Source organism: Hylaeus anthracinus, unplaced genomic scaffold (genome assembly GCF_026225885.1).
Source record: "Hylaeus anthracinus isolate JK02 unplaced genomic scaffold, UHH_iyHylAnth1.0_haploid 4, whole genome shotgun sequence".
Lineage (NCBI taxonomy): Eukaryota > Metazoa > Arthropoda > Insecta > Hymenoptera > Colletidae > Hylaeus > Hylaeus anthracinus.
This window is the reverse complement of record NW_026535289.1, coordinates 6755026-6766902: the sequence shown is the minus strand read 5'-3', so window position 1 is coordinate 6766902 and position 11877 is coordinate 6755026. Positions and strand designations below refer to the sequence as shown.

Below are 11877 nucleotides of genomic sequence, written 5' to 3'. Positions count from 1 at the left end.
GGATAAACTGTACCAGCTCCAGTAGTTGTAGTACCAGGCACACTACCGGGATAAACTGCACCACCTCCTGTTGTTAATGTGCTTGGTACTTGACCAGGATGTACTCGATTACCTCCTATAGTTGAAGTGCCTGGTGCTCGTCCAGGATAAACTATTCCGCCTGTTGGAGTACCAGATACACTAACAGGGTAAACTACACCACCTCTGGTCATAGTAGTACCCGAAATAAAAACGTATGGATAAGTCATATCTTTATTTATCGTTACACTACCTTGTAACACACCTGTACTACCTGGTGGAATGGTTCCTGGATACACCGTTTCTCCTGATGATTGGCCATTCGTGTATGTTCTGCCAGGAATGATTGTGCCAGGGTGAACTATTCTACCCCCTGTTTGATCTATCGTAGGAAAAATGTTAGGATAAGCTCCTCCAGTTCCTGAAATAGTATCGAGATATGTTAGACCGCATTGTTCGATGTTTAGTGAAATAATTCTGCCTTGTGGCATTCTACCTATCTTGATATTATGCTACCTGGACGAATTTCACCTGTCCCTGATATAGTACCAGAACCAGCGCCTGGATGTTGTACATATCTATCTGGACTTTCGCTAAGGTACTTAGGACAATCTTCGCATCCAGTACCACTTGACGACATACTTTGGGCTTGACCCATACCACGACTTCCACCTAACGATAGGTTTAAATTGTTTGTTTCACGTGTAAATCAAATGTGATAATAAGGAAACTGTTGAAATACTCACTGACAACTGCGCGAGAAGATTGTTGAGTAGCCTCAGCTTCAGCTTTGCCTTCGGTCTGATCGTTGGTACCGATGTTCAAATATTGGGATTGCGTCTGTCCTCGGAATCTTCCTCGAGGTGGCTGTGTTTGCCGTCGTGTACGAGTTTGTCTGAAATTCTCGTTAAGCTTTTCACGTTCTTCAAGCACGATTTGTCTTTTGGCTCGACTAATCAAGGGTGTTAAAACTACGTCAGCTACTCTTCTAGCTACGATATCATTTTCATCTAGGGGAATCACATTGGAAAAAGGATCTACCGTTTGTACAAGTATTGGCATGGTACTTTGTACTAAAATAATTTGCCGTCCCCGACAAAAATCAACTATTCTGCCTCCAGCTATTCTCCAAGCCTGTAGAAAAAAACATTTGTCTTATAGAGATAACATTGCTTTTGTTTTATATAATATTGCTTCACCTCTAATTTCGTTAAAGCTTCAGTTGATGCATAGAGTACTCTTTTTCGTTGTTGCAATCTATTTTCTGGAAACTCCTCTATGTCTTCAAGTTTCTCCAAATAACAGTCGTTGACTTCCTTATCCTTGTACGCTTTAAAATACTGCAGAAAAATGTAAATTGATAAATACCTTTCGCATCGAAAAGAAAAGTATCTGTTACCGTTTCATCGTCGATGAATGTCCACTGTTTGTTTGGTAAATGACTATTTGCGATAAGTGTTCCGGAATCATCGTGAATGGAGCGATCAAAGCGTCTCTTCTCCTGCAGATAAATGATCCAGATTGAAAAATAAATCAATAAACTATTCAAACGAAATATAACATCATAGTTTATCAGATCTATGGAAATATTGTGTATTGTCAAATATTTAAGCGTCGTAGAATTTGTATCGAATGAAAATAAGGCGGTTGATAATATTCCGTTTAAAAAAGACAAAACAAAGAAAAGGCGCGTAACAGATGAATTGGGAATGGGCCGAGACATTTCCTATCGACTTATCACACGAACTTTGATCTTCAAATCTTTCTCCCAAGCTCCAGTCACTGTCACTAAATATTTCATTCGAATCTATGAATCGAGCTGTTTATATGTGTACGAGTTAGAACCGCTATTAATGAAATTTTTAATTACCGCTAAAGTAGAACTAAATATAAAAGTAGGATGGAGCAAGAAGTGTTCCATTAAAAATTTTTAAACAAACTGAAACTATAGAGCCCTCTTTTAATATATATTTTAGAAGGTATTCCGCAGGAAATCGTGAAATAAAATTGTAAGGAGAAGAAATCGATCGCAACTTACATAGTAAGTCTTCGAGTGCACCGTCCCCGAGGAGAGGATCAAGATGACAAGGATCAGCCCGATCAGCCGCATGGCTCGAGTCTAGTTCGAGATCTTCTCTGCGACTGGTTAACGTTCATTCGACGATAAACCTGGTAGGTTGAATCGTCGTCTCCCACCAAACACCTCTTTCCTTTTCTTCTTCCTCTTCTTCGGCTTACTTGTGCTCGATCTTGCGAAGAGATCAAGAAGCACGAGGATTTGGATTAAAACGTAGAAGGGGGGAACGGTTTGATAGGGAGAAATTCTAAGAAGCGCGGGTATGTAAATCGTGATGTAAGTGCGTCTGCACTGTTGTAAATGTTACGTTATCTTGTGTCGTCTCGCGATGTCCGGATCCCATTACCCGAGTGGAACGCGACTATGCGCGTTTACGAAATTCAGCTTTTCGAGCGGCTGCATTTAGGCTCGTGGTGGAGTAAAACTTGATAAACTATTGATATAAGTCGATAACAGTTAATAATGATAAGGTAAACGAAAATAAATCATTCTTCTGAGATATTAATATGTTACGAAAGTATGAAATACCAAAGAAATACTTTGCAAGATTTACTTCACGAAGGGCATACATGAATGTTTACCTTATCGCTTTTTACCTTATTTCCTTCATCCTTGGTATTTATATTTGCATCGCATTCGCACCAGCGAATCCTTTAATCGTTCGGAGCAGGGTCTATTGAATTTCGATCGCGACACATTCGTATTTAAGCGAAATGATTCCGGATAAGAGTAATCAGGTTTCTATACCATTTCGCAGTTTACTCTACCAGACGCAAATATCTTTCTAATCGTGAACGATATCGCCTAAAGTTGGCTTATGTGACCATCATCGAATGACTAAGATAGATGCTTTCCCCTTCGTTGCCCTAATTATGAATTCCAATCCATTTGGTGAATACAGCAAGTCGTTGTTTGTTTCGCTTCGAGGCGCTATTAACTATCGTATGGTTCATCGGTTCTGGAATGAGATCGATGTGTAAAAGCAAAGTGAATTTGAACGATGTCTTTTATGTAAATTCGTATGTCGCAATCGTAACTCCCTGATCGCATTATATGGCGCCAAGATTGGCGAGTATCGTCGCAATAGTTTCTGTTATAAGACATTTTAGACACAAACTTTTTACTACGAATGTGGAATTATATCTGACGCCGTCGACTTGCATTTCTTTCTAATTTATAAATTTCGGATTCTGCGTTTTTCGTGTGTCATTGGCGTAAGATGTACAGATCCATGAAACTGGTTACACTATCCTTGCGTCGATGTAAGCAATGATAACATAACATATACCGTGTACTTTGTCAACCAGAGGACGTATCCACCTACAGTTTACATAAAGATGCCTATCGAGTCTTATTTTATTTACAATATTACAGACGAAGCTTCGAGGACCTCCCTTTTCTATTCTTGCTGAAGTGATCATCGAGTGGGGCTGAAGGGGGTATTTATTTCATTTGGATCAAGAATGGGAAATTTCTTCCTGTAGACATAAATGTTTATGTAGCGATATGTATATATTTTCTCGTTGTAATAGACAAGACTTTTACAATTCGTAGAAAAATTGGTAAAATGTTTGCTTAGGCACTCGGGTGTACAAATGGCACGTTACATACGTAAAACAACGATACATTAAACTGCGCTAATGAAAAGGGCTAACGTTGCGAGTCACTCTAAATACTAATATATAATGTAGGGAATGCTATTTACAATCTGTGACTCACACGGCTATACAACGTAATATTACAACTCGATCTATGCTTCCTATGCTCGATCTTCGCGGTAGATCGGTGACTAGGACACGCGTTCTTGCGCACGCTCTTGCTCCAGGTTAATGCAAACACAATTCTCTAATGTACGATTTTACTGTGAACAAAATTCATAATCTACGGTGAAATCTTTATTATAACCGCCGCTATTCGAATTTCTGCGCAACCGTATCGTTTTAAAAGCTCATGTGTAACAATCTCGAATAGAAAAAAGAAAATTGGGAAATTGATTAATGGAAAGTATAACGCAAAGGAGTTTGGTATGCACATTTTTGAGAAATATTCGATAAGTTGCGCTTGGAATAGCAAAACGGATTGGACTAGTTTACACTCTGATCGTTACCAACGGCTGGTAGCGGATCGAAAAGAAGAAATTCTTAAATATTCTACGATGCCGCTCAACAGAGGGGCTACGAAACTGCGTACGGCAGCCGAATTCTGTTTACGCAATTTCGAATCACAGACGATACGCGTTTTCGCATTTAAAAACGCGTTTAATGCATTACAGAGTAAAACTACTTTCTTAGACATACGTTTGCAGCAAATATGACGGCACCCGAAATTTATCCCTATCTACCGGTTTCACGGAAATCTTAGTCAGCTATTCAGTACTCTTATTCGAATCTTAAAAAGACGCGGTTAAAATACACCAACTTCCTTCAAACGTGAATCTAACTGCCATACTTAATCTAACCGCGGAAATGTGTTACTTTAGTTTAAACTGTCGTATCCTAATGTAAGTTTCTAAAGGCGTGACTTCTTGTGTAAAAAAAAAAAAAAAAAAGAAAAACGAGTAAAAATAGTTTTCATTCTAATCTATGATCCGATCGATATTCGTCGACAATGTACGATTAGGTGTACGTTAGTTTGAAGCGTCAAGGAATTTATAGCTGCCTGGAAGAGCTTGGAGGACATTGATTTCGATCAACGCGATTAATACTAAGTACGCATATATAGGCACTGCATTTCACTCCAAATTAATAAATTACTTTCGTTCCTTAATACGACGGCGATGTGTCTTTAAAAATAAATGAAACGTAGCTACATACGAACAATGTTTAAGGCACGATACTAGGAATTGATGATCCACGATTTTACCATTACTAATGACTATGTGCTATATGGTCCCTAATTAGGAAGGTGTATGGAATAATATTTGTCCCGTGATCTCTATCGATCGTGTTTGTTTGTCGTGTTATCGAACTCGTCGTCAAAATCGACTCTACGTTCGTCTATAAAAGTGGGTGCTGATCGCTGTAAAGGCGCCATTACAATTTCAAACGTTTTCCTTTAAAACTTAACGGACTTATCTCGATATCGATAGGAATGACACTAGTTGGTAGCAAATAATAACGTCTCGGTACCTCTACGAAACGATGATTTAGCTTCACGCCTTCGGGTATGGATAATAAATTCCTCTGAGCTTTTAAAAAATCCGTAGGAATAAGGTAGTCTTTGGTGTGCTACGGAAGTGACTATGTTTTTTCTACATTCGATAATAATGTTGCCGTTACTCGACGGAGGTATTTGGCACGACATTATCAATTTAAACGGATACCCTTTTTCGTCTATACGCGCAAGTTGGTCCTCGACGAAAAACGAGTTTAACATGCATCATTTGAAATCCAAAGTAAGATTCGAATTCTATGCAATCGCCAAATTCAGGGTCATCGTAGTCGGCCTCGAAAACGCGGAGGACCTCGTCGGATCGGAAAAATCGAAACCGTTCGAGTTTTGATTGTCGTTGTTGAAACGACTAAGATGTTCTGGATTCGGGGATATAACGGATGTCCTGATGACCATCCTGGACACGCACTCTGGGTCCTTCGTTATATTGTCGTGTGATTTCCTCTCGAGTTCCTCGACTGGGTTCTTATCTCTGCAGGAACGTTTCGATAGCGGAGATACTGGCGACGCATCCGGTACTCTGGTGTGCCTGATGATCGCGGAGAACGCCGAAGACGAGTTTCTTTGGTCGCGATTCAGACCTAGTCGAGGAACTATGACGCTAGTAGGAGACGCCGTGATGCATGGCGTCGTTTGGAGTCGGTTGAAGGACGACGAGATCGGCGCGCTGAATTTCGTCGACGACGACGACGTCGTTTTTTGATCGTTTCCGTCCGTTTTCTCCGTGGACGATCGATGGTGGGCTCGCATGCAGGACGACTCTTCGTGTTTGTAAAGATAAGACTTCAGGGCGAAAGCTTTACCGCAACGACCGCACACGTGCGGCTTGGTGTTTGAGTGCGTTTGTATGTGAGCGCGCAAGTTGGACTTGTCGGCGAACGCTTTGTTGCAGATTGTGCACTTGAACGGTTTTTCCCCTGATATAAAGGAAGAAAAAAGGAACTATTAGTCGATCAAAAATGACAAGCGTTAGAACATTGTAGGTACCCTACACTAGGGCTGTTCAGGTATCCGAAAAAATCAAGCCGAGTTGGACTCGGCTCGAAGTCACGAGCCAAGTCGAGTACTTGAAAAAACCGAGTAGCTTGAAAGATTCAAGCTACCCGAAAGAAACCAAGTAACTTGAATTTTTCAAGCTACCCGAATAGAATCGAGCGGTCCGAAAAAACCAAGCGGTCCGAAAGAACCGGGCAACTCGAATATTCAAACTTGAAAGCCGCTTGAATATTCGGTCTTTCCGACAGCTCTACCCTACACTATCCTCTATTTTGAGTTTTATAATGAAATTTTCTCAACCACGGTACGATATACTTTGTACACGAATCCTCACCTGTATGAGTGCGTATGTGACCTTGCAGCAGCCACGGCCTCGAGAAGCACTTGCCGCAGTAATGGCATTTACACCCTTGATTATGCGTCCTGACGTGCATGCTGAACGCTGGCATGCTGACATAGACTTTGTCGCAATGTGGGCACCTTCTGGCCTTCTTGTCCCCCAGGGATCGGTGGGTTTGCCTGTGTCTAGCCAAGTTCGACGAGGTCGAGTACTTTTTCCCGCAATCGGGACATTCGTGGTCCTCGTTGTCCTCGGATTTCGACGTTTCCGTCGAGGTCGAGGTCGTTCTTCGGGGTATCGTCGAGGGTATCGACGGTGCCGGCTCCAACTCGGTTTTGTCCAACGAGTTGTCGGATACATCTAGGCTCCGTTCCTCCTGTAAGCGATGAGAACGCGGTGAGGAGGACACGTGGATGCCTAGAACGGTGTTCCTCTCCGTGTGACTCTGTAGAATCTCTCGTTCGCTTTCAATCCTCTCGAAGAATAGCCTCGTCCTCTCCCCGAGCGTTTCGTCCTCCAGGGTCCTCTGGTGATCTTGGAACTGTTCCTGCCTCTTTGATCGCGGCGATACGATCCTGCTGCACTTTTCCGAAAATTGAGCGCACCTGGGCGATACTGGTTGCTGGTAAATCACGTTGCTGGGATGGATCAGCGTGCCAGCAGCTGCGGCCAGGCTCACCTCCGCCAGTTTCGTGAGATTGTACAATTCCTCTGGACACTCGGACGATGTCTCGCTACCGCATTCGCTCGCCCCGTCGGATGTTGGGTGGTTCCCGCTGTAATCGGCCAGTCTCACCCCTCGTTCGGGACTGAAATCTGTGTGGAAGATCAAAAAATTGAAAGTAGTTGTATCGAGAATGTCACGATCAAAAGAATAATTGAAAGCTTTCGTAAAAAGTGCAGTCTAACTGCTCTCATACACGCTCATAATAAGTCGATACGTATTAGGTTGTCCGAAAAGTTTCTTTCGCTTTATTAAGAAGTAATACGTGCACAATAGTTTATGTTTTATGTTGCATTACTGAATTCTGCACGATTCATTTTGCTCCATTATTGTTACAACATGAATATCTATGAAATTAGATTGTCTATTTATATAAACACGACCACATCAAATAATTGAGTGCAACTCGCGAAAGAAACTTTCGGGACAACCTAATATATCTGCACATATATTTAAATTGTGATGGGCTCATATGATTCATATTTCATTAAATAACAGTCAAGCGAAGTTTTGTTAATGTCTTGCATTAAATAAAGACGGTGCCGCGTTATCGGTGTGACAGTCACCGATGCATCTATGTACCAAAAATGATAAAATGAAATAAAATGATTACTTGTTGATTGTAGTTTTAATGTTCCTCTGTAAAGCTTAAAGAAATGTCTCCTCTATGGTAATCGAGCCGGTTGTAAAATTACACAGGGATTGAATTCGAAGTATTCTAATTTTCATTTATGACAAACTAGCCTTCTTTTTTAAACTTTTAAACTATCACAGGTTCCCGCTATTTTTTCTTCAAACGAATAGCCATCTAACGGCGAACATGCCGAACTATTTTTTTGAGTTTGGTCAGCGCCTCTCTCGGGAAAACGCTCAAGTTTGTCCTCGATACTTTCTTTTTTTACTGCTAGATGGCGCCATTTACATAGTATTTACCGACGGCTGTTGGTAAATTACCATCATGTCAGTAAATACCTTGGAAATGGCGCCATCTAGCAGTAAAAAAAGAAACTATTCGAGGACAAACTTGAGCGTTTTCCCGAGAGAGGCGCTGAACATACTCCGAAAATAGTTTGGCATGTTCACCGCTAGATGGCGTAATTTCCAAGGTATTTACCGACATGATGGTAATATACCAACAGCCGTCGGTAAATGGTATGTAAATGGCGCCATCTAGCAGTAAAAAAAGAAACTATTCGAGGACAAACTTGAGCGTTTTCCCGAGAGAGGCGCTGACCATACTCCGAAAATAGTTTGGCGTGTTCACCGCTGGATGGCGACACAAATTCCCGCGGGAAATTTGAATTTCCTTTTATTTAATTAAATTAAAATTCATCAGAAGCATTTGTAGATACTATTCAGCAATGTAAGAGTCTTTTCGTGTCAATCAATACGTTAAGGAACTTATTTTCCACTAACTAACTGTCTCGGCTTCGCCTGGGAGCAATTTTAGATTTTCTGTTTAATATTTTTTTTAACTTAGTTCTTATAAAGACTCTTTACAAACGACATTAGTTGTTTTTTCTTTCGATGTCAACACAAACAAATTTAATTTGACGTAGAACACGAAAGGGTCACGTTAATTTATCCATGAGAAGGACATTCTCCGATTAAGTCTACTTCAACCACCTTAATTCATCTGTTGAGAATACAATCCAAAAGGTTTTCTGTCTGAAAATCTGTGAAAAACGGCTAGTTGGCCAAGGCTGGCGTAATGAATGCGCTTTCGATAAAACGACAATATCTCCTAAACTATAAATGCAAATTGAATACTGTAAAGAACATGCTTCGTCCGTATTAGGTACTTCAACTGAATAAACAATTAATTTTGATACGGATTTCGTACGTTGTTTCGAGATATCTTTAACGATTTAAACAAGCCCTCTTTTATCGTAGATTAATGTTTCGTGCACCTTCCTTGAGAAATGCTTTATAAAAGATTGAAAACCGCATGAAAATCCGGCAAGTGGTTCTGGAGATTAGCCCAAACAAACAGACGCCTACCAGAGACTATGTTGAGATTCAACTTCTGGACCATCGAAGGCACCTAAGGAAGAATTCATATTTACGGGTTCGAGGCGTGTATCGAGGCGCTTCGCGAAGCTCAAAGCACCTTCGCGAGTAAATCGGCTGCTCTGTTTTTGGGGAGAACGGAAATAGAGTAGCTATCTCTACCTCTCCCTTCTTCTTATCGTTCTTTCTCCGTCGGGCACGCGTATTTTCTGCGTATTTCTGTGCATGCGCACGTATGTATGCGCGTGTATGTACGCGTGTATGTACGTATCGTTTTTGCACGAAAGCTTTGGAGGGGTTGACGGAATCGCGACGGTATGCGCCTCGTGAGCTTCGTGACGCATCTAGCGTCTCCTATTCTTAAATCTGCGACGATGTACCAGCTTAATCACGAAGCAACGACCAGCAAATTCTCTTGGCTCACTCGCCACCGAAGCTTTGATTGACGAGATCGACGCAAACGGCGCGGAAACGTCGTCTAATAGACCTGAACGATCGCCTTTGTGCTTCGGTGGCGCTAGCATTACCCTTAATGGAACTTTCGCGTTGATTTTCGAAATTGGTCAAGTATTTTTGCCAGTGGAAGCTTGCACAAAAATAAGTAGAATCTAAGAAGACTCGAGGAAAAGAGAGCAAGATTTATCAAGCAAGGTCTATCGCTCACGTAATGCCTTCTTCGACGAAAGGCACACAACAAACTGGCAAACTTATGTATACATTTAGAAGCACGAAGTAAATGTGACAGCTGTATAGCCTCGAGCACGTGCCCTAAGGTACCGCGAGTTGTTAGGTACCACTCGAAAGGTCTTGAAAGTTGCACCCTCTTCCCATACGTATGAAACTATATATGTATATTCTCCGTAGAAGTTTGCCGTGGCACAGTTCTATGACTCAATGTCAGCTTGAGAGAGAAAATCAAAATAAATTTCATAGACGAGAAAACATTCGGTCTACAAACTATCTATTTTTTTGTTTTAAATGTTGCGAGAACAGGAAACATCGAAGAAGCCTCTGGCACAGAAGATACTCGAGGAACGGTTATAGAAGACAATTACGAAAGCCAACGTACCTCTTCCGGACCCGTCGAACTCCTCCTCGACACCGTTGTATCGACGATGGGTGATCAGGAAAGCTCTCGGCATTTTCCCCCGTTTCGTATTCCTTTTCTCTTTAACCCCTTCCACGAATCACACAAATCATACCTCGAATCTTTCGGTTCTACGTCCACTATCACACGCGGTCACTGATAGGGCAGACAGGAAAACGTTACCGAACTCGACGCGGCGCGGTTTTCGAAAAAATAAAAAAAAGAAAACATAAAAATGGAAAGGCTCTCTGAAAGCGACCGTGCCCTGTACCTGTTGCAGAACACAGGGGTGCATACGCCTCGAGGTTCTCGGGCGTAATAGTTGCTCCGGCTAAGATTCGGGGCTACATATAGGAGCGCAGCCTCCCTCGCCCTCCACCGCCACTTCGTCATCGTCTTCGTCTTCTTCTTCTTCTTCTTCTTCTTCTTCTTCTTCTTCTTCTTCTTCAGCTGCTGCGCGCCGCGTTGCACGCGCTCAGAAGGGTGCCCGATTGGCTCGTGTGTCGCGTCGTCGGCTGCTTCTGTTCGCGTGGTGGCGAAGTGTGCGACCACCGTGTCCACGTCACAAATTCTTATTCAGATTGAACATACATAAATCAAATTACAACTTTTTCTATTAGTATTCTTCTTCGTTCAAGTATAACTCAAAAACGGATCAACGTATTCTGATAAAATTTTCTACGCGTTTGAACATCCACTCGGAGGATACGCCACTTCTTTTATGCCCTACTATTTCACTTTTGAGAAAATATGCGTTCGTATAGTAAGTTACTTCATGAATCGACAGATTATGTAATCTATGCAGTTTCAGATAGACCGGAGCAATTTCGACATGTTTCTAATGGATAAGATAGCGCGAGCAGCTTTAGACAGAAAAGTTTTCAATATTACAAAATGAAGATCGAGATTGACAACAGGTTGGTATGACGTTGACGAGACAATAATTCTCCAATAAAATGTTCTTTGGGCTGAGAAAGTGTGCCTGAACAGGTGTACGCCCTTGTGGTGTACATAGCATTAATTTAATTCAATTCGGTGTATCGCTAAATTTACCTGTATAACCGGTTTTAATTACTTAATTACACAACGTGAGATTTATTTTCTGCAATCTCTCTCTCTCGACTGTAATATAAACGACAGTATGACGCGATTGAAATGATGAAATTATAAAATGTTAGTAGTATTACTTTCAAGAAAAACTGAGCTTGCCTGGTTTTTCTTAGTTACCTATTATTCGAATTCAAGTTTTGTCTAACATCGTTGTCAGCGAGGACTGGTTCCGTGGGCTCGACGGGTTAGTCAATGAAACGAAACAAACTGATAGGAAAGAAAGCAGATTACCGGGACGATATTTATCAGTGGCGAGCGAAAGGATGGGCGTTCTATTTTCGTGCGAAGCCACCGTTGGTAGACAGATTTTGTAGGACCGACGGCACGCGTCCGATGTTCATTAA

The 11877-nt window shown here is 41.6% G+C and overlaps 2 protein-coding genes across 3 annotated transcripts in view; both read right to left on the bottom strand.

The window, feature by feature from the left end:
- Positions 1-2161, bottom strand: part of LOC128894995 (mucin-19-like) — a 5791-nt gene extending 3630 nt beyond the window's left edge. Inside the window, exons 1-7 of one of the 2 annotated variants that reach the window (XM_054157159.1) lie at positions 2057-2161; positions 1418-1519; positions 1218-1358; positions 765-1152; positions 535-690; positions 284-439; positions 1-160 (exon numbers count right to left, since the gene is read on the bottom strand). The exon at positions 1-160 is cut by the window's left edge and continues 3630 nt beyond it. In XM_054157159.1, coding sequence (XP_054013134.1) covers positions 1-160; positions 284-439; positions 535-690; positions 765-1152; positions 1218-1358; positions 1418-1519; positions 2057-2128 — 1175 coding nt within the window. In that variant the 5' untranslated portion in view covers positions 2129-2161. The remainder of the gene's footprint in view (positions 161-283; positions 440-534; positions 691-764; positions 1153-1217; positions 1359-1417; positions 1520-2056) is intronic. The other variant, XM_054157160.1, reaches the window with a different exon arrangement.
- Positions 2162-3588: 1427 nt separating this feature from the next.
- LOC128894461 (zinc finger transcription factor lin-29-like) lies at positions 3589-11058 on the bottom strand. The gene is made up of 3 exons (XM_054156187.1): positions 10406-11058; positions 6597-7418; positions 3589-6183 (listed from the first exon to the last, which is right to left on the bottom strand). The coding sequence occupies exons 1-3, from the start codon at positions 10476-10478 to the stop codon at positions 5504-5506; spliced, it is 1575 nt and encodes a 524-aa protein (XP_054012162.1). The 5' UTR covers positions 10479-11058; the 3' UTR covers positions 3589-5503.
- Between the last annotated feature and the right edge of the window lie 819 nt (positions 11059-11877).

Bases quoted from the DNA above. Each gene is read 5' to 3' on its own strand.
- LOC128894461 (XM_054156187.1), bottom strand. From the start codon at position 10,478: ATGCCGAGAGCTTTCCTGATCACCCATCGTCGATACAACGGTGTCGAG. The intron at 7,419-10,405 runs GTACGTTGGCTT...TCTTCCACACAG, and splicing joins GTTCGACGGGTCCGGAAGAG to ATTTCAGTCCCGAACGAGGG. The intron at 6,184-6,596 runs GTGAGGATTCGT...CCTTTATATCAG, and splicing joins TCACATACGCACTCATACAG to GGGAAAAACCGTTCAAGTGC.